Below are 26288 nucleotides of genomic sequence, written 5' to 3' on the forward strand. Positions count from 1 at the left end.
TGTAAAAGACTTGCAAAAGTGTAAAAGATGAGAATTTGACACCAAAAAATCCTCAGCTTCAATAGAGAGGTTCTAGACCCTTTTTTTCAAAGTCCACAAAAAAATTTTAAGACAAAATTCAAAGTTTTACTAATTGTTGGAAAGTACTATTGGTAAGTGACATATCTTCTTTCCATTATTCTCCTAATAATGAAAAAAATTAAAATAATAAACGATGTTAAAAGAAATTTAACGGAATGCATTAAGTTAAAATCAATAAACTTTTTGTATTATTCATATATACTTAAAAAAAAAATTGTACTAATTTTAAATCTCCTCCCAACAATTGTACATACACTTAATGTACATATTATGCGCACACACTGCACACAAACGCAGATACGAACCCCCTCAGTCTCCGATTAAGAATCACATTTTGACCTAACACGAGTTTTAAGAAAGGTAAAGGAAAGTTGGTTGAAAAAATAGTGGAATGTGAGACCCATATGTGAGTGAATTGAGTTAGTGGAACGTGGGATCTACTTACTATTTGTGGTAAAAATGAAGTGTGACTCTTGATTGGGGACGAATCGAAATAAAAAAGTGTGACTCTTAATCGGGGAGAAGGATTCAATTAACGTTACGCATGCAATCTCAAGTAGGAACCGAAATTGAAAAGTGCGACTCTTAATCGGGGACAGAGAGATTCAATTAACCTTACGCATGCAATCTCAAGTAGGAAGCAGTAAGCACCAAACCCAAATTCCAGAAACTTGAATATATGAAGTTGCAATAGTATAATAACATAGTCCAAAATTCAACACGGTTGAGCATCAACTCAAAGTCAACTTGAACCATTTTCTCAAAAATCCGCAGTTGAATTGAATCAATCCCCAATCAACAATGGCGGAATACGTCGTATTCTGCGTAATCCGCAGCCTCGGCGAGCTCCTACTCTACGAAGCACGCCACATCCCCGAGCTCCGCGGCCGAATCGAGGTGATCCAAATGAAGCTCCGCCAGCTGCAATCCATCCTCGAGATCGCCGACGCCAGGCAGGAAATCGACGAAGGAATCCGCAACTGGATCGCCGAGACCAGAGAAGTCGCCTACGACATCGAAGATCTCCTCCTCGTAGTCCTCTCCTCCTCTTCCTCTTCCTCCTCCGCCACCCGCAGAAGGTACACCGGTTTCTTCAGAGAAGCCACCAGCCTCCAAAGCCTGGAGCCTAAAATCCAGCTCATCGAAGCTAAGGTTTCCGCTCTCGAATCCGATCTCCGCGTCAGGAACATTAGGCCGCGCCAGAGAGGAAGCCCTAACCCGATCGCGCGGCGGCGGCTGCAGCAGAGGAGAACCTATTCTCACTTCGTGGAGGATGATTTGGTAGGGCTAGACGACCACGTCGAGCAGCTGGTTGCCAGATTGGTGAGCGAGGACGCGGATCAGGTGGTGTCGATCACGGGAATGGGAGGTATAGGCAAAACAACCCTAGCGAAGAGGATTTACCACCACCACGACGTCCGCGGCCATTTCCACGCCCTAGCGTGGGCGTGCGTGTCGCAGCAGGGGCAGCCGGATGATGTGCTGCAGAGGATCCTCAACAAGCTGGAACCTGAGAAGAAGAAGGCAATCAGTATTATGAAGACTGATGATCTTGTGGATGAGCTCATTCAAGTGCAGAGGAGGAAACGATGCCTCATCGTGCTTGATGATGTTTGGGATATGGACGCCTGGGATCTAGTGTTTAAACCTGTCTTCGTCAATAGGCAAGCCAGCAGATTTGTGAACATTAAAGTGCTGCTCACGACGCGGAATAAGGAAATCGCGCGTTACATAGATTTGGATGCTCCTTGCTATCTCTATGAGCAGAGGCATTTGGATCAAGAGGAAAGCTGGGAACTGCTGAAGAGGAAAGTTTCTCACAATCTCAGTTTGGCAGGTATATTTTCTTCTGCTATTAACATTGATTGGAACCGCAGATTTAAATTGAGTTAGTAGTTTTTGCAATGATGCATCAATTTTGTTCAGGTATTTCACTTGACAGAAGTCTGCCCAGCAGCAGGTCTGTAGAAGAGCCGGAGTATTCCTCCGGCTTTGAGGACGAGGATGCATTATCACGAGTCGAAAGCTTTAAATCGTGCTACAGTGACGAGGATGATGAACTCGTGAGTCGGATGACTCGGATTCATAGTTCAAGTTCTGATGATACGATTCAAGGTAAGAATGTTACATCTAAGGGGGGGTTTGGTAGCTATGTTACAATAAGTTGCTAGTTCTTTTCTAGCTTTAATTGTGCGTTTGGTGCTTATTTTAATCTTAGTAAATAGTCCATGTTATTTTTATGGCTTGAGGAAGCCCGCCTTAAAGTATATGTTTCACCTAGATTATTAACCCACAATTTTGGTGGGTTAGCTAACAGTTCTAGAATTGAACAATGATAGTGGAACAAAATTACTAACGTGTCCTCTATTTTTCCAATTCTCGATTTGTAGATATATATTATCGAGGTTATTTTAGTTTACGTAAAATTTAGCATGAAATTCAATATTTTGCAAAAAAACATATCGATTAGAAATATAACTAGTACCAACCATAATACGTATCATGATCATTATCCTAACTAGCCATAACATGGATAGTCTACCAAACGAGAGCCCCATCATTGATTATGTTGTTACATGATACTATGCTTGTTAATCGGAAAGCATTTTTGCTTGCTTTTGATGTTTATTGATCTCGTTGTCGGATTCATGAAGAAGATGCTATCTTGCTGAAGATCTCTCAGTTTTCATGTTTAAGTTGCACAGTACTGTGAAAGGAAAATAAGATTAAGCTGTCAGCCTGACAGATCCATTTCTATTTCTCCACTCGTTAATTATACGTCTTAACTTTGCCTATCACTGTATCAAGATCTCAGAAATCAGATGGACATGGAAAGACTAGGAAAGGAGATGGTTGCACAGTGTGGAGGATTGCCACTAGCAATAGTTGTGCTTGGAGGACTCCTGATGACAAAGTCTACCATAAGCGAGTGGAGAACAGTGCACCAAAATTTCAATTCCTATTTACGGAGGGGAAGAACTTCTCGAGAAAATGGAAGAGTTCATGAAGTGTTAGCTCTAAGTTACCACGATCTGCCTTATCAGCTCAAACCATGTTTTCTGCATTTAGGCAACTTCCCTGAGGATTACAAAATTCCCACTCGGAAGTTGTACCAGTTGTGGTTGGCTGAAGGCTTCATATCACAAGAATTTGAGGAAGAGGAATCGATCATGGACGTGGCTGAAAGATATCTAGGAGAACTTGTGCAAAGGTGCATGGTTCAAGTAAGAGAAGATGAAGTGACTGGTAAGTTCAAGTCTTGTCAACTTCATGACCTTACCCGAGAACTATGTCTTGTCAAGGGTAAGGAGGAAAACTTTTTGAAAAGGATTCCTATACGGTATGAACCTGAACTACTAAGTACACCCTCTCCGTCATCTATAGCACCATCAATCAGTAAAACACGCAGGCTTTCCATTGCCGTTGATTGTGATTTTGATACTTACTTTCCTCCTAGAAGGGAGATGTACAGAAAGGAGAATCTTGAACATATTAGATCAGCCTTGTTCTTTTCTAGGCTCAGCAACCGGAGAAATCTTCATCTTGCACTGGACTTCGTTTGCAGTGAGCTCAAACTGATCAGAGTGTTAGACCTTGAAAGGTTTGACTTTGGAGATAAGCTATATAAGGGTATTGGAGATCTGATTCATCTCAGATACCTAAGTTTAAGAGGCTGTCAACTAAACAAATTGTCGTCGTCCATCGGCAATTTGAAGTACTTGCAAACACTTGATCTGAGGGTACCTTTCCTTGTATGCATGACCATCCCCAATGTCATATGGAAGCTGAATCATTTGAAGCATCTGTATCTCCCCCCATCCCACGAGTGTAGCAGCAAACTGCAGCTAAACAGCTTGAGCAAGTTGGAAATCTTGAAAAACTTTGATTCCAGAGTCTCAGATTATAGAGATCTCACCAAGTTAACTAAGCTTCAGAAACTTGCTGCAATCTTATCTTTGGAGATAGATCATTTAGCAGCACTATTTAATCACCTCAAGATGGATACTTTGCATATCAAAGACTCCTCTTTCCGCATCCGCTATGACTTTCAGTCTGAAAAAGAGCTGACTGTTTTGAGAGAGATAGTAGGATCAGCCCATCTTCAGAAATTAGATCTGATTGGCATTATAAACAAGCTACCAGAGCAACGCCATTTTGGTCGAAACATCATGAAGTTAACTCTGAGGAGTAGCAAACTAAAGGAAGATCCTATGACTACTCTAGAGAAACTCCCTAATCTGCATACATTGATACTACGCAAGAACGCTTTTGCAGGGAATGCGATTTGCTGCTCTTCTGAGGGTTTCCCTAGTCTCTCTGTTCTGGAGCTCCAGGGGCTTACTGACTTAGAGAACTGGAGAATAGATGAAGGAGCTATGCCTAACCTCTACTGTTTAAAGATTGATGAATGTATAAAGTTGAGGATGGTTCCGGAAGGAGTCAGATTCATTGCTTCACTTAGGGAATTGGTGATTGTTAACATGCCCGACTCCTTTAAGAGCCGGGTTCAAAAGGTGCAGGAGCAAGGGGGAGAGGACACTCATATAGTCGGGCACATTCCATCGATCACCATTGCTGATACAAACAGAACTTACATGAAAAAACTCGAGACTCAACTCTCAGGTATTATATCCTGTGCAGAATTTATGAACATTCTTCACTTCAACCATCCTGACATTTTTCTTTCACTGACAGGGAAATCATACTACGGACTTTTCCAAAGTTTTTCTCCATTACTTGTACCAAGGGATTGGCAGAAGTCGTGAAGATCGCACGAGCAGATCATGCTACGTGCAAACTTCAGATGACTTCAGATGCAATACTCAGGAATGCCAAAGGTGTTCTGATCAACTGAATAGGGACAAAATTTCAACAGAGTAAAGAAAAATATAAATTAAATTTGATTTGAGGAATATAAAGTTCTGGTGTTGTTTGAAGCTTCTCAATAGTTCATTTATTGTCAAATTAAGGTTGTTTCTTCCCCTTTCAAGTATCGTAATGAGCTGTTTTACATAGAATTTTTTTTAGTTTTCAGAAGTGATGGTGATGAAATTCACCTTAATCAAAAGTTCAAAACTAAAGGCACCATCTTTAGAAAGAATTTTATTTTGTAAAATAGCACAAAAAAGTGCATCATTAGAGTCTATAGATGCAAGGATGATGATTATACTAGGATGAAGAATAATTAAACTGATAATAGACATTTATTGTGCAATTAATAGGTTGAGATTCATCATAGTCATGAAAATAAAACTATCTCCATCATTAGCCTCATCCAACCCAATTAATTCAACTTTTAATATAATATCAATTTCTCTTATAGTATAAAAATTTTTACATGGTGTGATAGAATTTGCACAGATTATTTACTTATAACTAAATTTTATATTTTTGTTTGTGTGAAATATTTGAAATGATATAATATAGAAAAATAGTGAATTAAAATTTATTTCATATAGAATTTTTTTTTTTTATAACTATCAATAAATATTTAATAGTAATAATATTAGGGGAGTGATCAATTGCTAACTCATTATTTAATTGCTAACTACAATTAATTTAAGGCCATAGGATTTTAGAAAACGTGTGGTCTACAATTTGCCATGTGTAATTTTCGTTTTTATTAATAAAATAAAAATAAATAAAAAAAAACTCCAAATTAGGGTTTTGGATGAAAATGTCAATATCGTGTTTCGAAAATATCAACACAATGCTTTGAGAATGTCAACACGATGTTTTAAGAATGTTAACCCATTGCTTATCTTAACATTCTACATGTATTATATTGACGTATTTTATATAGTATGTTGACATTTCTGTTTGTATGAAAAAATTAAAAAATTTCAAATTTTTTTTCAAATTTTTGACGTCGGAACATATGCATGTAGGATATCGTTGGAATCCTTATGAAATTATCTTTAATTTGATGTGTTATATGAATTTAAAGTTTTGGGATTTTTTTAAAAGTTAATTATAACTAAAAATGTAGTTAATTGACATTAATACCCCTATTGATATTTTTTGGAATTAATCCTATAGCCTTATTGACGTAATTATACTAATAATTATTATTTAATTATAATTAGTAATTAAGTTATAAGTTAACAATTTAACACTCCCAAATAATATTATCTCTCTCTTGTTCCACTTGTAATCAAAGGTTAAGAAGCCAACTAACTTTCAATAACTTCCTCCATTATTAATGGTGTTTGTCGTTTTTTGGCGGCATTTTCCTAATCACGGATGAGATAAAATTTAATTATTTAAAAAAAAAGCATAATAAATGCAATAATAAAGCGTCGTCATTATCCACGCCACACACCACCACCATCATCGCAAATCAGCTAACAATGGAAGCCGCGAGCTTGAAAGCGAGGATAGTCTCTGACCTCCAAGCCGTGAAGCGGCGATCGGGCAAGACCTACGCTCAGATTGCGGAAGAGACCGGCTTGACCAACGTCTACGTGGCTCAGCTCCTCCGCCGCCAAGCTCAGCTCAAGCCCTCCACCGCCCCGCTCCTCCGCGCCGCCCTCCCCGCCCTCACCGACGACCTCCTCCTCGAAATGTTCCAACCTCCCCTTCGCTCCTACGATCCCAACTTAATTCAGGATCCTACCATTTATAGGTTCGCACTCCTTTTTTCGGTTTTGGCAAGTTTTTTGCTTCAATTTTGAGCATTTAATCAACGATCGGTCTCGATCCTCCTCTATTTTGCACTTCAAGTCGTTAATTCGTGAATCCTTAGCTCGATTCAGCTTGGATTTACAATATAGTAGTTGGTAATTCGATTCTAGTTCCGCTGGAATATCGAGGTTGCTTTAGAAATCTCATTGATTTGCTCGTATGTGTGATGACTGCATTTATGAATTTATGATGACTGCAATCAACGATCGATCTCGATCCTCCTCTTTTTTTTTGCATTTCAACTCGTTAATTTGTGAATCCTTAGCTCGATTCAGCTTGGATTTTCTAGTTCCGCTGGAATATCGATTTTGCTTTAGAAATCTGATTGATGTGGTCGTATGTGTGATGGCTGCAATTATGAATTCATGATCATGATTTTTATTTATTGTTTCCAGATTGAATGAAGCAGTGATGCATTTCGGGGAGAGCATTAAAGAGATCATCAATGAAGATTTTGGCGATGGCATGTAAGATATTGCTCCCCAATTTTTGTACTCATTGACGTTATTTATGGAATTCACAAGATGATTGACTTGGTTAGGTTGAGATGTTATTCTAAGCTCTAAATTAGGCATCAGGTTAGAATCTAATTGAGCTAGTTAGGGATTGTGGTGTTGCAAGTGCAACAATCAAGCAAATCATGATTTACATAATCGATCAAATTATGCAGATTATACCTTTTCTTTGTTTGATAAACACTTAACAAAGGAAATATTTGCAACGGCAGTGAACAGATGAATTAGTTTGACTTTAGAAGAAAGATGTTGCAATAATTTTATCAGGAAAAAAGAACGACTTGTAGAAGAAAGACCCCGTCAACGTGAAGCAACTCAGAACTCAGAATGAACCTAAATAACCTTCTGATTCTCTGATATATACACATCAAGTAGATTGCCATCCTTTCTTGTACAAGAATGCTTCTCAAGTCGTGTGATCTATATAGCGTGGTTGGTTAATGTAGAATATCTGATATCACATCTTCATGAAGTTTTGAAGCTCGTGTGGATTAGACCATAGAAGATAATTAACATAAAATTAGAGAACTTTAATGGAATAAGTAGTATGCCTCTTTGTTGCACTCCAGCAATCAAATTTTATTATACTTTACGCCATATTGCTTAGTTTAATCTCGTTTTGCTGTGTCCACGGACGATATGTTTAATTATACGAGCCCGGGTTGATTTTGGTTCACGAGAGGAGGTTATGTACACATGATAATAGCCAGCCCCTGTCATACCATGTGATTTCATCTGAAATTACATTCTTAATTAGACTGAACCCTTATTCATCTCTCTCCCTCTCGTGCTGGTTAGAATGTCTGCCATCGACTTCTACTGCTCAGTTGACAAAGTGAAAGGTGTGGATGGAAAGGATCGTGTTGTTGTGACCTTTGATGGGAAGTATCTTCCACACAGTGAGCAGGTCAGTAATCCATCTCCCCGATTCTCAAATACATGTAGATACACCGCACAAGCAACATAACTTGAAATAACCATGCCACAATTTATCACAATTCAAATAAGTTTGCGATACATCTCTATCGTTTGCAGATTACCGAGAATATGGTATCAAGACTGAAAAGGCAAGAACAGCTAGATGGCAAGCCAAAGTTATCGTAATTGTTTTATCATCCCAAGCGTTCTTGATTACTCTTTGTCAATATGTATTCTTACATCTATGTTGTACTTGTCCAACTCAATGGTAATGAACTTGGTTTTGGTTTGTGCTTCGTTATTCTCCACTTTTTTTTTTTTCAATTCATTATGGTTTTCTTTGTTTTAATGAAAATTACAAGAAGATGGTGTCAAGGCTGAAAAAACAAAAAACAGGAAGATGGTAAACCAAAATATTGGCAAATGGAAGATATACTCAAATTACAACAAGATAAAAAAAGATATATATAGATTAATTAATGGGTTTGTGTTAAAATGACAACCCCTTTTAAAATGACAACGTGACAACGCTTATACAGCAATATTATAAACGCTACACAGTAATATCCAACACGTTAGACAGCAAAAATTGCTGTTTAAAGGCTACAAAATTGCTGCCCGTCTTTTTTTGGTTTTTTTTTTTTTTTTTGCCACGTGGCAGCTTATTATTCGTCCACGTGTACAAATGATTGGCTAGAAATGGTGGTATGGTGTTATTTTAAGGGGTGGTGGCACCCTAACATGCCCCTAAATTAATGTCTACACCTTATAGATATTTGATACTCCTCATATCATATCTTATGATTATATCTGTTCTCTTCTTTTTTTTGTCATACAAATAAAAAATATAATGTTTACCACATGATGCAACAAATAGAAATATAATAATATTGGACTTAATGTGCCTCAAATATACGAATTTTGGGGGGTTTTTTTTATTTTTCTAAAATGTTAAACGCTCGAGTTTACGGAAGTAAATAAGGAGTAACTGAGGAGAGGAGTTAGTAAATATTTATATTTCGTCATTAAAACTCAAATGCGGGGATAGCTCAGTTGGGAGAGCGTCAGACTGAAGATCTGAAGGTCACGTGTTCGATCCACGTTCACCGCATTATTTTTTTATATTATTTTATGACCTTTTTCCAGCTTCCTACTGATTTAATTCTAAATGTTTTATTTTATTTTATGACCTTTTTCCAGCTTCCTACTGATTTAATTCTAAATACTATTTTTATAACATTTTTTTGGTATTTATTGTCTTTAAATTCCTTTATTTGAACTTGCTACTAATTTCATTCTGATTTATTTTTTCAAACTTTTTTATACTTATTTTCTTTAATTTCCTTTATTTGAACTTGCTACTAATTTTGTTTTATATTTTGCACTTATTTCCTTTATTAGATTTCCTATTACTAAATGTAAAAGTGTATGCTTAAAAACTCCAAAATCCTATTCGCACCATAATATGAACAACAGTTTTTTGCTCTAATTAAATCAATTTTTCAAAATTAAGATGTAGATGTTTTTTAAGGTTCATTAAAATTCAAATGTAGATAGCACAAAAAAGCAACCTTTATAATAAGTTACAAGACTAATTGAATCCTCATTCAAGACTCCACATTTTTAAATGGTTAAAATGACTTTATTATTTCACACCTGGTTTCCCTTCCTATTTTTATTCATTCCATAAAAGTTAAATAATGGAGAGAGAGAAAACAGTTGTATTCCAGTGTCTTTATGTTAGGATGCTTAGCTCATGTGTACCAACCTATCATTATTACATTTTCTCCTCTTTCTCAACGTTATTATTTTCAAAATTCTATGGAGGGACAATGACTATATATGTCAAATTCTCTCTCTTTAGTCTGCTGAATTTGGATTCATTGATTTCCATTACATCAAATGGGATGCTTTGTTTCATGCTTTGGACTCAAACACAAAAAGAAGAAGAAGAAGACCAGAAAACCTTCTTGGCTTGAACAAGTAAGAACCAAACTCCCTTTCACATTCACATCCAAACACCAAACTCCATTTTTAAATGTGAAATTTATGGCTTTGAATTTATTCAAAAAATCTGTTAGGACAGCAGAAGAAGCTATGTGCCTCTTGATTCTGATCTCAAAGAAAGCCTCACTTCTGATACATCTCAGCTCAAGTAAGTCCCAAATCTAAGCTAAAAATTTACAAGCTGTCAATTTATGGTTCACATTTTTGTAGGGAGGAGAAGCCATTAGCACTCAAGCTTAAAAAGAAAGTGAGGTTCAATCTGAATGTCAAGGCTTACGAACCGATCCCTGATGACGATGAAGTCGAGAGTGAAGAAGAAACGGGCTTGCGCTACGAAGAGGATGTGATCGCGTCGTCCTACCCTGCAAGCTACAGATATCACAACTGCAGGTACAGCGACAGTGAAGAAGACGGGGACATAGACGATGATGAAGATGAAGATGAAGAAGATGACTTTAGTAGCATTCAGAGTGATGATGTTGGATCAGATAATGATGTTAAGAATCAGGATCAAACAAGTGTAGAGCAGCGGGCGACTGAATCAAGATCAGATGTTGGACGATATGTTTCTTCTGTGCTTTCTCCGGTTGAGAATTTATCTCAATGGAGAGCAGTGAAAGCCAAGGCCGCAATAGTGCAGCCGAAGCTGCAGAAGGAGAATTTAATTCCTTCATCCGCGGCTCCTCACTCTGACTCAAAAAGGAGAAGTGATGTTGCAGTTGATGCAAGTCTATCAAACTGGCTGAGTTCGCTGGAAATGAGTCCTCTCGTAAAGAGCAGCGGTTCAGGTCAGAGATTAGGCCTGTAAGAAGATGCATATCGAACATTTCATGTCAGTGTTGCAGGAGAGGTATATAAGAATATACTATTTTTCAAGGGATTTTGAGAATTCTACCTTGCTGCTTTGTTTGATTTGAGTTGTGGCAGCAGTTTTTCATTGGTTTGGGCACATATTTTTCTGGTCATTTGTTGGTGAGTTTCATAAGGCATGAAAAGAGAACAGTCATAAACAGTTTGTTGTTTCCAAGTTAGATAAGGCATATGCTGTTGTTACTGGATAGCATCAAATTTCAAGTTTGGAGAATTGTTACAGCATTCTTTCAATTTTCTGTAAGTAGTCAAAATATGAGTTTATGAAAAGTAAAAACTGTGAGAGCACCTGTTAAGGCAGCCCTAACTTCATCTCCCACCTGCAAGATCTGATGCCCAGAATCTCTTTCGACATCAATAAAATGCAACTACCAATAACGAAGAAACTTTACTACACAAAAGAATGTCCATATTTCACAGGTACTTGATGTAAAATGGTGTACCAGCTTGAGCAAAGAGACCTCTTCTCACATTCTCTGCTTTCTACAGTAGACAAATTGACTAATATTTCGAATTTTGAGATGTTTATTATGGATAGCCATTTTCTGTAAGCTGATTGGATTATATACTTAAAATTTTGAGATGTTTACTATGGGATAGCCATTTCCTGTAAGCTGATGGGATTACATTAGGCCTTGCGACAAGCGAATCAAAATCCCATGTTAAGTCTGCTCGAACTTTTCTTTTTAACCGATTCAATGAGATTATGTAACTAGCAACAGTAGAAACTTAAAAAACTGTGTACAGTAGCAGATAAAAAGAAGCGACTCTGATAATTAATGTTCTTAATAGGTTAATGTTCAGTTCATAATTAAATGTAAAGACTGCTCAAACATTTTGAACTAGAGATTCGATGAGATTATGTATCTGGCATCAGTAGAAACTTATAAAGAGATTAATGTTCATAACTATGAACAGTTGTAAGATAAAGAGAAGCAACACTGATAATAAATGTTCTTTATAGGTTCATGTTCATAATTAAACGTTAAGTCTGCTCAAACTTCATATGAACTGAGATTCAATGACATTAAGTCTGGAATCAGTAGCTTTGAAAACTAAGAACACCAGCGAAATAAATAAGTAATGCGAACAGTTAATGTCATTGCAGGTTGATGTTCAAAATTAAATGTAAAGTCTGCTCGAACTGTGTTGATTCAATGTGATTATGTGTCTGGCATAACTAGAAAGTGAAAACTATGAACAGTAGCAGAATGAAAGAAACAACACTGAGAAAGAAATCCAGCTTTTGAATAGGTAACTGATTAATACTGGTAAAACAAAAGAGTATATAACTAGACTTCATCCCTGATATTTTTGTAGATTTCGATCTCAAATTTTTGAAGAACAGACCTAAAAGCATATGAATCAACCTTTACATAAAATGTCCTAAGTTGATACTTCACATATGTAATCAAACCTAAAATGTTTTCAAGTACTACCCAAAATGAGACAGAAGTTACATATTCAACCAAGAATGGAACTGTAATCTTTAACATGTAAAACAAAAGATGGCAGCATTGCAAAAACTAAATGTAGTAAGAACGTGTATATATTCCGTTAATAGCTCTATACTTACAACGGCTCAATGTAACCAAAACAGCAAAAGAACCAAAACCTCTCATTCAATCTCAATTTCAGGAAGCTGATGCATAAGCATGCTCTCAGACCCTTGAACGCTCCCCTCGCCACGTTTCCTCCTATGCAACAATCCAAACGACACGAAGCTGATCGCCATAACCACAACCACATGCCCAACAAACACCAAATTAATCAATGCCACACCCCTCCAAACATCATCATCAAGCTCACACTTGACATCAGCCTCCCCTCTCCCAATCTTACCACACCCCTTCAAACCAAACGCATCAGTATACAACGAAAGGCCTACTTGCATCACCCAACTCCCCTTCAAAACAAGCCCACACGACAGCAAAAACTCCGCGAAAAACGCCCCCGGCCTAACCGACAAATGCACACAACACACAGCGCAAAGTACAGTCAAATAGCCTAGAATTCGATACACCCAACCGGCAACCCCAACAAGCCCAGTCCCAGTCATGTAAAAATCAATCAGAAACGCAATTGCAGCGAATGTGAATACAAGATTGTCGGGTACAGAGAAAAGATCGAAACTTTCTTTGACATAGATCAGAATCAAGATGGCCCAGAAGAGGGAAACGACGACGGACTGCTGCAAGAATGAGAATTTGTGGGCTGGGGTTTCTGAAAATGCGAGGAAGAAGACGAGGTTGGAGAATGAGGCGATGGGGAGGAGTATTAAGAGGGAGTAGATGTCGAGGTTTTTCCACTTGGATTCGGATTCGGAGAGATACCATGTTCTTGATCGGAAGAGGGAGGGATTGCTGAGGTAGAGAGAGGAGGAGAAGAGGAGGCGGCGGAGGCCGAGAGGGCAGAGGAGGAGGGAGGCCGTGAGATGGGTTGCCAAGGATGTTGATGACATTTCCCTTCCCAAAAGAGTGATGATCGTCAGAGTGTAATCGGAATCTTGAACAAATTTGGGAGAATCATGATTTGGCTGTGTGTCTGTATTTTGTATGAGGGGAACAAGTTGACTAATGGAAAACTGACTACTTCGCCGGCAACTTCCTTATTTCTTCTCAATACTACTCCTACAAAACTCTGTACTAGTGTTTTTGTTATTTGTTGTTACTAGAGTAGCGGTTAAAACTGGTCTTGAATATATGTCCATCTTACGATTTTGACCTTATACTATATTTTTTGAATTTTTGCATCTTGAACCTTTCAACTCGGACGGGGTCAATTTTTTAACTGTTTTAACTTGATTTTTACCTATTTTGACGGTTTTAACATTCTCATTCGGGTTAAAATCGTTTAAAAATTGACGAAAATGTTAGTGTAGGACCAATTGTGATCCGAGTTGAAATGTTAAGAATGCCAAAACTCAAAAGATAAATTATGGGACCAAAATCGTAAAATGGGCATATGTTCAGGACTAGTTTTGACCTTTACTCTTAAAAATAATGACGGTAGTAAATATAAAATTTATACTACTTCATCAACTACCAGAATATGTAAGTAATCCCTCCGTCCTTTAAATTTATGTCACACTTTGACTAGACACGGATATTAAGATATGTAATAAAAAAATGAATTCAAAAAATTAGTGAAGAGTGAATGCTATTTTTACATATTAGTTTTATAATAAAATGTGAGCTAAATGAGTCGGTGGAATATGAATTTCACTATAAAAAATGAAATATGACAAATTTTATGAGACGGACGAAAATAGAAAAGTGTGACAAAATTTAAAGGACGGAGAAGTAATAACATAAATTTTAATGCAAAAATAATAAATTAAGAGAAAAATATGCAATAAAAATAATTACTATAGATAGATATGGACTTATTTTGTATAGACCTACTAAAATGGATAAACAAATTTATTTTTATGAATAAATAATTATAAACTGATAGTCAAATAATAATGTTATGAACTAATTGATGAATTAAAAAGATACATCATGCGAATTTTAAATAATACACTAGGCTTCAAAATTATTTAAAAGTTAAAAGTATATACAGATTGCATAACCACTCTTATGCGTGATTATCTCTAGGTTATTTGTCTGTGTCATTCAAATACCAAGTTACCAAAAACTGGCAGGAACTTCTAATATTAAAGTACCATACTGCATAAATTTGACAAGTAAAAGTGACATCAATACACTGGTGAAACAATAGGTAACAATTGAAATAGAAACAAAGAAAGCTCTTCGAAATGGGAGAATCTATTATTACACAACAACCAATCGATGAACTTAATAGATGATACAATTTCTTATCCCTCTTGGTTGTGTTCCAAACAAAAGCCTAGTGAAGTCGGGTTCTATCTCGGCTCTCCAGCCCAAAAAATCCACAGCTATGTGGGATTAAGAACATGTACCGTTCCATGTAGGATGCAGTAAACTCTTCATGTCTCGGACTGATCATCATTTTCCTCGGGCAGCCCAAATACTCTAAGGTTTCTATCCATTGACCCAACAGCCACGTATTTTGCATCGGGGCCAAACTTGACACTTAATATTTTGCCTGCACCCGTGCAGTTTGAGCAAGTAAATACATTTGCTTGTAAAGCTAAGATACAACTAATATTTGTTGTGCAAACTGTAAAGTTACTGGCAAAGCATCATTATCATCAAGGATTGTGAACATGTATGGTGCAGAGGATGATGAATATACCTGTGCCGGACAAGTCAGGGAATGTTTTTATGCAATTCCATTCAGATTTGACGTTCGCAACTTGATAGACTCTGTAATATTACCATGGATGAAATGAATAATCATTCACAATCACCACACGAGAAAAAACTAATTATTGTTATCACTTAAAGATCTTCAAGTATATGTATGCCAACAGCAACTAGATTGAAAAACTTCAGAAAAAATGGAAAAAAACGGAATATCCCAGTATAAATTTCTAGGTGTGTAGAGAAGGAGTACTTTACAAGTGGCAGTTGTGTAATTTTTTACTTTATTCTTTAATTGGTGGTGGTTGATGGGGTGGGGAATTCAACATGTTAAGTGGAGCCAAATAGTGGTGGTTCAGTACCTGATGTCTGATCCTCCTAGAGCAAGGTAACTTCCACTATGGTCGAACTCCACTGCAAAATCAGAAGGTCTCAGGTGAGGAATGACAAAACTAATCGATAATCAATCTTGCAGGTTTCCTGTCCCCTATCATATATACAGTCCTCAGAGATAATACTAATAAACCTCTGAAATATGCATATGTTGATCCATATGCAGAACCATCAATATATATATGCAGTTCTAGATTTAGATGCATCCTTGTTTGCATCTCTCCCTATTCATATAAATATATATATATAGGGATATTGAGTCAGGATACAAAATTAACCTGAATGTGTAGGCGTATTCTCATCATAAGGGGATAAAGTCCTAAAGTTCTTGAGCCTACGCAGATCCCAAAGCTTAACTCCATCATGTGCTGCAGTCTGAAAGTTCAAACATGATATTGATGGCATAGAAAACTTGGATGTCACATTGTTCACTTTCTTTGAAAGGAAAACCTACCGCCAGGAAGTAGCCATTCTCTGAAAATGAAATGGCTGTTACAGCCCCCATATGCCCCTCAAAGCTTGCAACATTTGACTGCACATTGCCAATGACAATTAGATTAATCAAAAAAGGAAATATCCAGATTGATCGGAAATTTATATAAATGAATCCGCACCTGACTTTTTACATCCCAAATCTTACTAAGCCCTCTAGAGGTACCCGTTCCAAGGATGAGACCGTCAGGATGAAAGGCTGCAGATGTGTATCCCTCAGCAGATCCTGATGTATCTTCTACCTGCAAAGACGATACAGCACAAGCCAGAAGTAAAATTCTAGCCAGAACAGATATAAAATCAAAAAGGCAGAGAAATAAACATATTTGGCTCCTTTATGTGTTAAGGTCAGAGACAAGGTCTGTACCTGAGTGAGACATAAACCTGAAGAAAGTTCATAGAAGCACCAAGTGCTATCAAGAGAAGCAGTGACAAAGTAGTTATTGGTTGCATGGACTGTAACAGCTTGCACCTGTCACACAAATGTATTGAGCAAAGCTAAATCAGGTGGCAAGCAATCAAGAGTGTGAAGATATAAAAAACTGTAAAGGAAAGATCATACAAAATAAAAGCACTCTCATTTTCTGCAGAAGTGTAAATTTTCTGCCAATTCAGGTGCATGAAAAGTAGAACTGTCAGCCATTACCTTCCTTTAAAAGTCTTGTGTAGGAAAAAGCTTGACAAACAAGTATAAAAGACAAGAATTAACATGAATTTAGCATGTAAGAGATTACTTTCTTAGATCCTACAACCACTTACAGCTCACATGAATAAATAAGAAAAAGCATACCGCACTAATGCTAATTCAAGCAGCAGACATGTAGCAAAAATATGTGGGCACTTCGGTTTATTAACCTTAACTAAAAGTGTCAGCTAGCTTTTAGCATAGATAAGAACCAAAAAACAGAGTACATGAAAAGAAAGATCAAATTTTAATTGGAAGAGCTATTAAATACATCATTACAAAAGGTGCTTAAGCAAAAACAAGCCCACTTTTGAGTTAGTAAAGAAGGCAACGGTACCCACATCAACAAAACTAAACAGTAAATATCAATCAAAAAGCAATAAATGCATCTAATAAATAGCATGGAGATTAATCAGATCATTACTATGCATTATACAATTAGTCAAGAAGAAAGAATCAATAAAAAAAGGTACAAATACACATGAACAATTCACCAGCTTCAAGACAAATCTTAATCCAGTAGCTACTAAGTACTATAATTTTTCAACTTTATTTTCTATACATCTTTCGCTATTGCAATACCACTTTTGTAGTTCTAAAATTCCTATATTTCAATTAGAGTGAACAAGTAATAGAGAATATCACGGTGCTGTCTCAAAGTATCAAAACACATGAGAAGCCATCAATCAAATTGCATCAGATTTAGAATTCACTAACCAGCATGCAAGTAAATTACCTCAGCAGTATGATCCTTCAAAATGTGCCTACAATCAAAATCTCCACCTTCAGAACCTCTCCATACACGAACCGTCTGCAATGAGTAGAATGATATGATGTTGCAGAATAAACAACTTGTAGGAAATATAACTCGCAGAATGCTAACAAGGGTAAGTAAAGCAATATTGTTCACAAAGCACTCCATTGTTCCAAACGATCACAAAACACTCAATTTTCACGTGTCAGTTTTACATAAAAGAACCTAATTCGACAAAAAGCTGTTACAAACATTCTGACAGTTACAATAATGGATAACAGAGTTCATTCCTACCAAGAAAAAGGTTCCCACAGAAGAAGTGATTAACTGATTATTAGTGCTCTCTCCCATGTATTTGACATACTTTCAAATCATTATTAGGATAACAATATTTATAGGAGCAAATTGCATAACCAGAGTTGAGTAATTTCAGTCACCCAAAAGGAGAGTAAATGCTTAGAGAAAGTTAGCAACTAACAAACACGGAGTAATAGAATAATTAAATAGGAGGGAAACAAGAGAGCAAATAATAAGCTTAACTATACCAATATTAAGCTTTATTAAAAGAGATTAAAATGGGCTAAAATCATGGTTGGTATTACCTTATCAGCAGAGCCAGTAACTACTATTTCACCTTCCGCAGCAAATTTGACGCTTGTAACCTAGAGAAGTCCCAAAGAATATTTTTATACATCTTCATGAAAGAGTCCAAAAAAGTTTAAAACAGAGGGAGATAAAAAATAAAACATGAAGAACAAGACAATGTTCAGTGCCAACCTTCTTTGAGTGGCCACTGAGAGTAGATACTACTTGGCCTGACGATCTATCAAAAACTACAGCATTCGAGTCAGCCCCAGCAGTGGCAATGAGATCCTAAGAGAAACATCCAGAAGAAGTTGCAAAATGTCTTCATATCAAGAATTTGAATAAATAAGAAAACAGTTAATGAACAATATATACCTACTAATATCAGAAGAGAAAATTGCAGAGTACTTATCAACAACATATGCTATGGATATAGCTAAATTTGGCAATAACATAAAAAGCCAACAGCTCTAGAATAATCACCACAGCGTTTACTTGGGACTTTGGGGTATTGGTCCAAAAAAGATCACAATCGGAAGGAAGCAAACTGTTGAGTGTTGAATACTCGAGGAAATCCATCACAGAAAGATATAGATAAAAAGTGAACTTCCCATACCTTGGAGTACAAGATGTCCATCGACAAAATCCCAGGTTTGTTGGTTTTATGAAGAGGATTTACAGTGAGTTGAGTGTACCTCTCCACAGCATCAATAGAAGCCAATGCTGATGGTATCTGGTAGACCACACAAACACACACTCACATACATATCTATGAAGGAATATCACATAAATATCTAGGGATAACTCAAGAACATCAAAACAGAAGTTTCTGTGAAAATTTAGATTCAAGCCACTCCACATGACAAGAGTCGGAGCCGCAGAATACTAGATTAATCCAGGACTTACCTGTCGCTTTTTCCTTTGTTGTGAAAGGGCAGCATTACAATCTGTAAGCTCAGAAATGATACTATTCGAGATTCCTTGACGAACCCTTTTCCCATCAGGACCCATCTCACCATCCTCGATTGCTACAAGCATAATTGAAAAATGAACAAGACAACCCCACACAAGCTCAAAAATAGAATGGACTTCAACCTCAAAAAACAAGAACCTCTTTTCCCATTGCTTAAAGCAGCAGCATTCACTGCATCTTGTGCAGCCACTGACATGGGTATTTGTCTTTCAGCTTGTGCCAATAACTCTCTAGCCTCGTCTCTTTCTTTCTTCAGCCTTGAAATAACACGACATGCCGCATCATGCTGCAAGGATCAAAGTAAATGTTAGTAAAATTTATGTACCATGCCAACTTCATGAAGGTACACTGCTACAGGTTGACAAATCCACACCTGATACAAGGCATGGCTCAGCTCTTGCCTGGCAGTATGTAATTGTTGCTCCAATGCAAAATTTGATAGCATCAAGCCATCCCATTCCTAATGTAAAAAAAACAGTGTTAAACAAGAAGAGAAAAAGAAAGACATACTATCTGAAACATTCCCAGCATCCCAGGGATACTAGCAGTCTGCATTGGTCGGGGCTTCACTATCTGGATCAAAGTAACCAAGCCCAAAGTATAAACACAGTTTCGATGAGAAAGTGATACCTACCCTAAGAAATAAAAAACAAAGGAAGCTAATATCCATCCCAACCTATTAGATATTCAGCAATCATACCTTCCCAGAATTGACAGGTAAAATATCATCAATTGTCATAGGCTCTCCAGTAACGGGACATTTACCAAAGTCCTGAAAAAATTCAAAAAGAAGGAAATTTTATAAAGGACAATAAGACAGAAGAGAGTAAAAAATAGTGTATTCCGCCACTAACAGATTTGCTAACATATTACACCAATGGAAGATTTAAGGACTTCCGGGGGACAAAGAATACCAAAAGATCACCTGGATAAACATCATCCTACAGCTCTTTTGGACTGAATTAGGCAAATCATTCTAGTCTAAAACTTTTAAAACATGTCTCCACTGCATATTTCACAGATCTAGACATTTCTCCAGCACTGTGAAAGATTGAAAAAAAGCCAATGCAGGCTAAATTCAATGATTATCCAAGTATTCCATAAGGAGCTAAATGACTCATATAGAACTTCAACAGCTTGGATACTACAATGAATATTGAAGAATCGAATATCTTACTTATACAAACTTCCTAAAGTCGACTTACTCACTACAATGAAATGGTAAAGAAATCAAACATGCTAAAATTCCCTCCGGAATTTCAAAATCCTTCCTACCTAAATTTTCTCTGTAATCAAATGCGAGATAATTCAACAACAATTTAAAAAGCTAAAGGAAATATAAATCCAATCAATAGGTAAAATCGAGCTACCTTAACATAAAAATGCTACAGATTATTAAAAAAACAAAAAACGGAATGAACCGAGATATGGAGCGTCCTAAAGTCGACTTATTACACAATATGCATTTCATTACTCAATTACTCACTACAATGAAATAGTATAGAAATTAAACAAGCTAAAATTCCCCAGGATTTAAAATCATTCCGACCTAAATTTTCTCTGTAATCAAACACGAGACAATTCAACAAAATGTAACAATCTAAAGGAAAGATAAATCCTATCAACAGGTATATCGAGCTACCGTAACATAGAAATGCCACAATTATTAAAATAATAATAATAATAATAATAAAGAAGAAAACGAACCGAGACATAGCGCTCGATTAAGCGCTTCTCGAAGAGGAGACCAGAACTTTTTGAGATAACAGGTTCCTCCGGCACCTCGCCAGAAACTGCGAACAAAATGTATGTGTGAAATTACAAAATACATGCAAAATAGAGGAAGGCGATGGTTGCGAGAATAAAAATGGTGGATTTACTTGAACAATTCATGGCGTATGTTAATTTGCTCTGGATGCGCTAGGGTTAATGGTCCTGCAACAGAGAAAGAGAGAAAGAGGGGAAACGTAAATCGCCTTTCAAAGTTATAAATTTGGAGGGGCGAAATTGCTAATGCCAATGCGGTTTATGCTAATGTCAAGCCCGTTAGAGCATCTACAACAGGAGTGGACTAGCAAAAGTCTAGTAATAGTCCAAACTAAAATACCTCCTGCCTATCATGCCCTTCTAAAAGTGTAGTCACACCTAGTAATAACACAGACTAGCCCTCTCATTTCATTCTTTTTTATCAAATTAATAACAAATACGAAATTACTTCGTATTTATCAAATATTAAAAAAATGAAATGCAATAAGTTGTATATAAAGTAGTAAAAATGAAAAAACTAAAAAAAAATGAAAAATTGGATCGGCTCGCTTATTACTCCATGCCCTAGCTCTAGGGCTTTTTTTTCGTCCTCTCGGCTAGCCTATCACAATATCGTAGTAGTCGAGCGCCTAGCCACACACCAGGGCGCCGGCTAGTCCATTATTGTGGATACTCTTTAGCTTCCCTTATTTACCCTTATTTTTCAGTAAATAGATAAAAATATTAAATGTGAGATATACTAATATGCTAACTAATTCTAAAGTTACAATGTACATCCAATCTCGTGCTATCACGTGGCACGAAACATGCAATATTGTAAACATTAAAATGCAATATACATTTATAGAAGTTATAAATAGATTTTGGCAGATTGCATTTTTTATTGTTGAGTTTTGCATTTTAAATATAGACGGTTTAATTTGCATTTTAAATATAGACGGATTGCATTTATATATAGTTTATTTTGCATTGTAGACATTTTATGTTAAAATGCAAAACTTAACAATATAAAATGTAATTTGCAGAAATCCATCTACAACTTCACAAAATATTGCATTTTTGTGTTTACAATCTTGCATGTTTCGTGCCACGTGGCAGCACGAGATTGAATGTATTTTATACTATTAATATTTTATCTACAACATTAGTTTTACTATTATTATTTATATATTGTAGAACATTTTATGTACAACACTAATACTGTCATTGTTTATATCTTCTACACAATTTTAATATGTGTTAGAGTATTTTATGTACAACATCGTGATCGTCAATCAGTAGGGATCACCTTATCCATTATATAATACATTTCTTAATACACTATTAAATAGTTGAAGTGAATCTCATTCTATAGAAAGAAAATTTATTTCCAAAATCTCCCCGAGCCATGTAAAGAAATTAAAACTTTATACCAAACATCAAAATCATTTATTTAAATCAATTTCAGATAATTATGTTCAAATTTAATAGAATGAAATAAATAATGTAAAATTTACTATCTTGATTTTATATTTTTTTCCTAATACTATTTCAGTTAATTATGCTCAGTTTTAATATAAAAAAAACGGGGAAAGTTTATAAATTCACCCGAAAATGCATATATTCATGATCTAAATGCAAGACTTATGATTAACTTGCTTATTTATTTATTCATGTTTTTTAAACACTCTTCATTCTATACAATTGTAAAATATATATTTGCATATTAAAGTATTTTATATAGTACGTACTATAATTTACTTTTCATTATTTTACGTAATCCTTGACTTATAAATGGAGTTCCTATTTTTATAATTGAATTATATAGCATTGTTGAGTATTTCGCACACCTTTATATCCTTCTAGATACTCATAGTAGTATAGTACCAGTATAAAATCCAATTATAAATATAAAAATTCTATATATGAGTGAAATTATTTATAATAATTAATTATGGACATTCTTCATAAAAAAAAAGAATTAAGTAAAAATAATTATAATTAAATTATAACACTGAATCTAGCTAGGTCGTCTGAAATCATTAATCATATTAATAAGAAATCGATTATTGGAGATAGTGTATATAAAAAATCCAATTGCACAAATTTCTTTAATAATGTCTTTTAGAATTTAAAAGAATATGGATTTAATAAGATGCAAATAAAGAGAAAAAAAACCCTTAGCGTTTAGTTCATGAATTTTAAAAAAGAGATTTGTGACTTTGTGGTGTTTTTCAAGATACAATACACAAAATATTATACTTTTAAATTGATATAGTAGCATTGAGGAGATAAATTTTAAAAGGAAAGAAAATTAGTGAAGTAAATATGTTGAAAGTAACTTTTCTTTCTATAGAGTGAGATCCACTTGTAAACTCTTTAATGGTGTATTAAGAAATGTACTATTATATAAATGATTAAATGAATGAGGTGATCCCTTCCGATGATCAAGTTGTATATTCATATGACTCCAATTCTGTCCATTTACAACGTTCGGTTTACAATGTATAATTCATGCGAGCCCTTGAAATTAGCAAGGGCCCGCCACTGTTCATCAGAAAAGTGCACAATTCATTTCTTGCGCAATAGGTGGTTTATGAATCTGGGAGTGCGGCTGACACCAAGAATTGAAGACAAGATTACAATTTTACCCCCATCGTTTTTATTTCCCCCAATTTCAGTCATCACATTCAATTTAAGCCACCAAAATCGAAGACCAGAAAGTTCAGTCTTCACTTTCCAATTTCCGCCGGCGGAGCATATTACTTGAAGCAACAACAAGTTTCATCCAATTTGCGGAGAGTGAGATCGAGATGGAAGGGAGTGGGAGACTGACGATGGAGCGGAGGCGAGACCAGTTGCGGCGAGCGATGATGCAGGAGATGAGAGAGAGACCAAATAGAAGAGGGAGAGGAGATGAGTCGAACAGAACTGAGGACGACGGTGAGCAGGGGCAGCTCTGAGGAGACGGGCGTGGATGAAATTGAAGGCGATGGGGGTGACTGATGGACTCTATGTCGGTGTTGATGATCAAAGCTACCGTGGCAAACGCTTTTCCGCAACAGAGTGATAAGAATTCCGGCGATCAGCTGGCAAAAGCGAAAGCTGGAGATGTGGGGATCCGGACGAGTTCGTCGATGAAGAGATCGGCTTCGTGTAGCAGCAAAGTGTTTCGTGTTGCAGCAAATTTGGGTAGCATCTTCACCTCTTCTAATGGCTGCCATTATTTTGCAAAGAGGAAACATTTGAGGTGTTTTTGGTCTTTTTAGACAATACTGTACATGGCCATATTTCCACCTCTTCTCCAAATCAGCTACACTGAACGGAAGAAATAAAACAAGGATGGTGGGCCCTCTTGACCCAATTCTTGACCAGTTTTATTTCTTGGCCTAATCAAATATGAGTAACCGAACACATACTTGCATATAAACTTCACTTGATAAAAATAAGTATTCTTCTTCAATGTTGTAATTGTAAATGTGCACAATGAACTCGATGCGTTATTAAAATTTTGTCGATTTTTCAAATCTTTAATATCACATAGAATCCCTAGGGCTTGTTCATTTCCTTCACAGGAAATGCAAAGATTATAATCTTGGTGTAAATCTGACGCGTAGGGCCTAAATATATGATGCTGAATTGTTTTGCCACGTTGTTATGACTTCAGTTTTGCATTTACGAATGCTTTTTCTTTTTTATTTTTTAGGAAAGTTTTCAGTGTGCTCAAATACCCTCTTCCTAAAAAAAAAAAAGACTGACGCGCAAACGAAAAATTGGACGCATCATTTGAAATTTTCACCGTTGTTCCACCTACAAAGAGGGGGAGGCCAGAATCTTGAATTCGTCCATTGCCGAGAAAGAGGCGACGCGGATTCATAACTGGTTCAAGGAACTTAAGTGATGAAATTGTTGGATATTTTAGTGTAATTGGATTAACTTGATTGATCAGTATTGTTATAATGATACATCATTTAAGTATGGAGGTGCGGAGTGCACACTTATTTGAATTCATTAAACAGATGAACGCGGGTCCGGGGGCAGCGCCCCTGGGTAGCGGGGTCCAAGGGGCAGAGCCCCTGGCTGGGGTCGAGCTTGGAAATTTTTTATTTCCAACGAAGTTGCTGTATCAGAAATGCATCCGAAAAAATAATTTCTGAAAATCGAAGGACTAATTTGGAATTTCGGAAACCTTTTGAAAATCAGTTATTTTCAGTTAAGATTCCCAACGGATGCACTGTTTCGTCAACAGCTGCACCGGTTCGTCTTCTTCAAAATCTGATCAATTCTTCTGGTTCATTATCTCGAATATACATATGAATGTTCTGCATTCTCTGAATTTTATCCGATCAAATAACTTTGGTAGAACCACCGTAATTGATTTGATCTAAAAGTGTTTTTCACGACTTTCAGATATCCGTTTTTCTGTTCTCATTGAATCTCCCTATCAGAAACCATAATTTTTACCCACTGTACAAATATCCGAGACAAACCACACACGCACTTAAATTGAGAAATGGAACATATTCCATTTCTAGGGCCGCTTAGAAATTTAAATGGGTACTTCAACACCACAATTGCACAAGAAATGGGCCCTTATCTGGTTATATCTAGGAACCTGAACGGGTCATTAGTTAACAATCCTTTAAAAATTACAAAGATCCCAAAAAACTTAAATTTATGTCACGCTCTATACTCAAGGTATGTTTTTGCATACCAATCAAATTGAAGGTAATTTTAAGAGAATTCTAATGAATTCTCAATCGCAAACATTCGGACGAAGAAATTTGCATAAAAATGTAATTTGTACATATATTTATAACGACCTACGTTATAATGTTGTTCATTTAATTATTATAATGCTCTAGGTCATTGTATAATGACTTTTAGCCATGTACAGTGGACAAATAGGATTATTTTCTTCTCGAGATCTTTTTTTTTTCTCATGTGGGAGTTAGAATTAATTCCCGTTTATCTACTTGTATCCATGTGGGGAGGAAAATAAACGTGCAATGTATATAATGCCAAAATAAATTTATAATATTTAAGTTTTTTCTCAAATTTCCAATCAGTTGTGGTTCAATGTATTGAATGATCGAAAATAATTTTTTCATCGATGCACACTCAAACTTCAAATTAGTATGATATTGTCCGCTTTGAACTAATTTTCACGGTTTTGCTTTTCGGTTGCTCTCTGAAATGCCTCGTACTAATTGAATTTGGGTAACATTTATATATTGTTTGCAACTTTACTCATCCCTAACAAAACCAAATAGCAGATATTTATTTCTTAGAAGATTGTTGAAACTAATTAAAATAGATAAAATATTCCATTAGTTCATCGCTTGGTTGAATGGAA

At 36.1% G+C, this 26288-nt stretch overlaps 5 protein-coding genes and 1 non-coding gene across 6 annotated transcripts; 4 read left to right on the forward strand and 2 right to left on the reverse strand.

The window, feature by feature from the left end:
* Nucleotides 1-772: 772 nt before the first annotated feature.
* On the forward strand, nucleotides 773-5074 carry LOC125201122 (probable disease resistance RPP8-like protein 2). Its single transcript, XM_048099059.1, has 4 exons — nucleotides 773-1918; nucleotides 2008-2196; nucleotides 2890-4704; nucleotides 4777-5074. The coding sequence occupies exons 1-4, from the start codon at nucleotides 883-885 to the stop codon at nucleotides 4845-4847; spliced, it is 3111 nt and encodes a 1036-aa protein (XP_047955016.1). The 5' UTR covers nucleotides 773-882; the 3' UTR covers nucleotides 4848-5074.
* A 1308-nt stretch (nucleotides 5075-6382) lies between these two features.
* Nucleotides 6383-8499, forward strand: LOC125209077 (cyanate hydratase). Its single transcript, XM_048108678.1, has 4 exons — nucleotides 6383-6706; nucleotides 7161-7232; nucleotides 8079-8187; nucleotides 8316-8499. The coding sequence occupies exons 1-4, from the start codon at nucleotides 6432-6434 to the stop codon at nucleotides 8382-8384; spliced, it is 525 nt and encodes a 174-aa protein (XP_047964635.1). The 5' UTR covers nucleotides 6383-6431; the 3' UTR covers nucleotides 8385-8499.
* A 737-nt stretch (nucleotides 8500-9236) lies between these two features.
* On the forward strand, nucleotides 9237-9309 carry TRNAF-GAA. The gene has a single exon. It is a non-coding gene; the product is annotated as a tRNA-Phe (tRNA).
* Nucleotides 9310-10042: 733 nt separating this feature from the next.
* Nucleotides 10043-11375, forward strand: LOC125189032 (nucleolar transcription factor 1). The gene is made up of 3 exons (XM_048086234.1): nucleotides 10043-10181; nucleotides 10280-10353; nucleotides 10416-11375. Exons 1-3 carry the CDS (start codon nucleotides 10101-10103, stop codon nucleotides 11011-11013), a joined length of 753 nt encoding a protein of 250 aa, XP_047942191.1. The 5' UTR covers nucleotides 10043-10100; the 3' UTR covers nucleotides 11014-11375.
* Nucleotides 11376-12693: 1318 nt separating this feature from the next.
* On the reverse strand, nucleotides 12694-13536 carry LOC125185222. Its single transcript, XM_048081724.1, has one exon. It carries the CDS (start codon nucleotides 13534-13536, stop codon nucleotides 12694-12696), a length of 843 nt encoding a protein of 280 aa, XP_047937681.1.
* Nucleotides 13537-14787: 1251 nt separating this feature from the next.
* Nucleotides 14788-21206, reverse strand: LOC125202036 (pre-mRNA-processing factor 19-like). Its single transcript, XM_048100345.1, has 18 exons — nucleotides 21067-21206; nucleotides 20894-20979; nucleotides 19887-19958; nucleotides 19697-19759; nucleotides 19560-19646; nucleotides 19325-19472; nucleotides 19120-19241; nucleotides 18830-18946; nucleotides 18406-18501; nucleotides 18231-18290; nucleotides 17611-17685; nucleotides 16557-16661; nucleotides 16312-16431; nucleotides 16152-16229; nucleotides 15976-16072; nucleotides 15667-15718; nucleotides 15297-15367; nucleotides 14788-15146 (listed from the first exon to the last, which is right to left on the reverse strand). Exons 1-18 carry the CDS (start codon nucleotides 21077-21079, stop codon nucleotides 15028-15030), a joined length of 1581 nt encoding a protein of 526 aa, XP_047956302.1. The 5' UTR covers nucleotides 21080-21206; the 3' UTR covers nucleotides 14788-15027.
* Nucleotides 21207-26288: the final 5082 nt, after the last annotated feature.

This window comes from Salvia hispanica, chromosome 1 (assembly GCF_023119035.1).
Source record: "Salvia hispanica cultivar TCC Black 2014 chromosome 1, UniMelb_Shisp_WGS_1.0, whole genome shotgun sequence".
Taxonomy (NCBI): domain Eukaryota; kingdom Viridiplantae; phylum Streptophyta; class Magnoliopsida; order Lamiales; family Lamiaceae; genus Salvia; species Salvia hispanica.

Coding starts and splice junctions, on each gene's coding strand:
- LOC125201122 (XM_048099059.1), top strand. CDS start 883: ATGGCGGAATACGTCGTATTCTGCGTAATCCGCAGCCTCGGCGAGCTC. Junction 2,197..2,889: donor TTCTGATGATACGATTCAAG/GTAAGAATGTTA, acceptor CACTGTATCAAG/ATCTCAGAAATCAGATGGAC. Junction 4,705..4,776: donor ACTCGAGACTCAACTCTCAG/GTATTATATCCT, acceptor TTTCACTGACAG/GGAAATCATACTACGGACTT.
- LOC125202036 (XM_048100345.1), bottom strand. Junction 19,473..19,559: donor TGAGCCATGCCTTGTATCAG/GTGTGGATTTGT, acceptor TGATCCTTGCAG/CATGATGCGGCATGTCGTGT. Junction 16,432..16,556: donor CAGGTTTATGTCTCACTCAG/GTACAGACCTTG, acceptor TCGTCTTTGCAG/GTAGAAGATACATCAGGATC.
- LOC125209077 (XM_048108678.1), top strand. CDS start 6,432: ATGGAAGCCGCGAGCTTGAAAGCGAGGATAGTCTCTGACCTCCAAGCC. Junction 7,233..8,078: donor GAAGATTTTGGCGATGGCAT/GTAAGATATTGC, acceptor CGTGCTGGTTAG/AATGTCTGCCATCGACTTCT. Junction 8,188..8,315: donor ATCTTCCACACAGTGAGCAG/GTCAGTAATCCA, acceptor TATCGTTTGCAG/ATTACCGAGAATATGGTATC.
- LOC125185222 (XM_048081724.1), bottom strand. CDS start 13,536: ATGTCATCAACATCCTTGGCAACCCATCTCACGGCCTCCCTCCTCCTC.
- LOC125189032 (XM_048086234.1), top strand. CDS start 10,101: ATGGGATGCTTTGTTTCATGCTTTGGACTCAAACACAAAAAGAAGAAG. Junction 10,182..10,279: donor AACCTTCTTGGCTTGAACAA/GTAAGAACCAAA, acceptor AAAATCTGTTAG/GACAGCAGAAGAAGCTATGT. Junction 10,354..10,415: donor TCTGATACATCTCAGCTCAA/GTAAGTCCCAAA, acceptor ACATTTTTGTAG/GGAGGAGAAGCCATTAGCAC.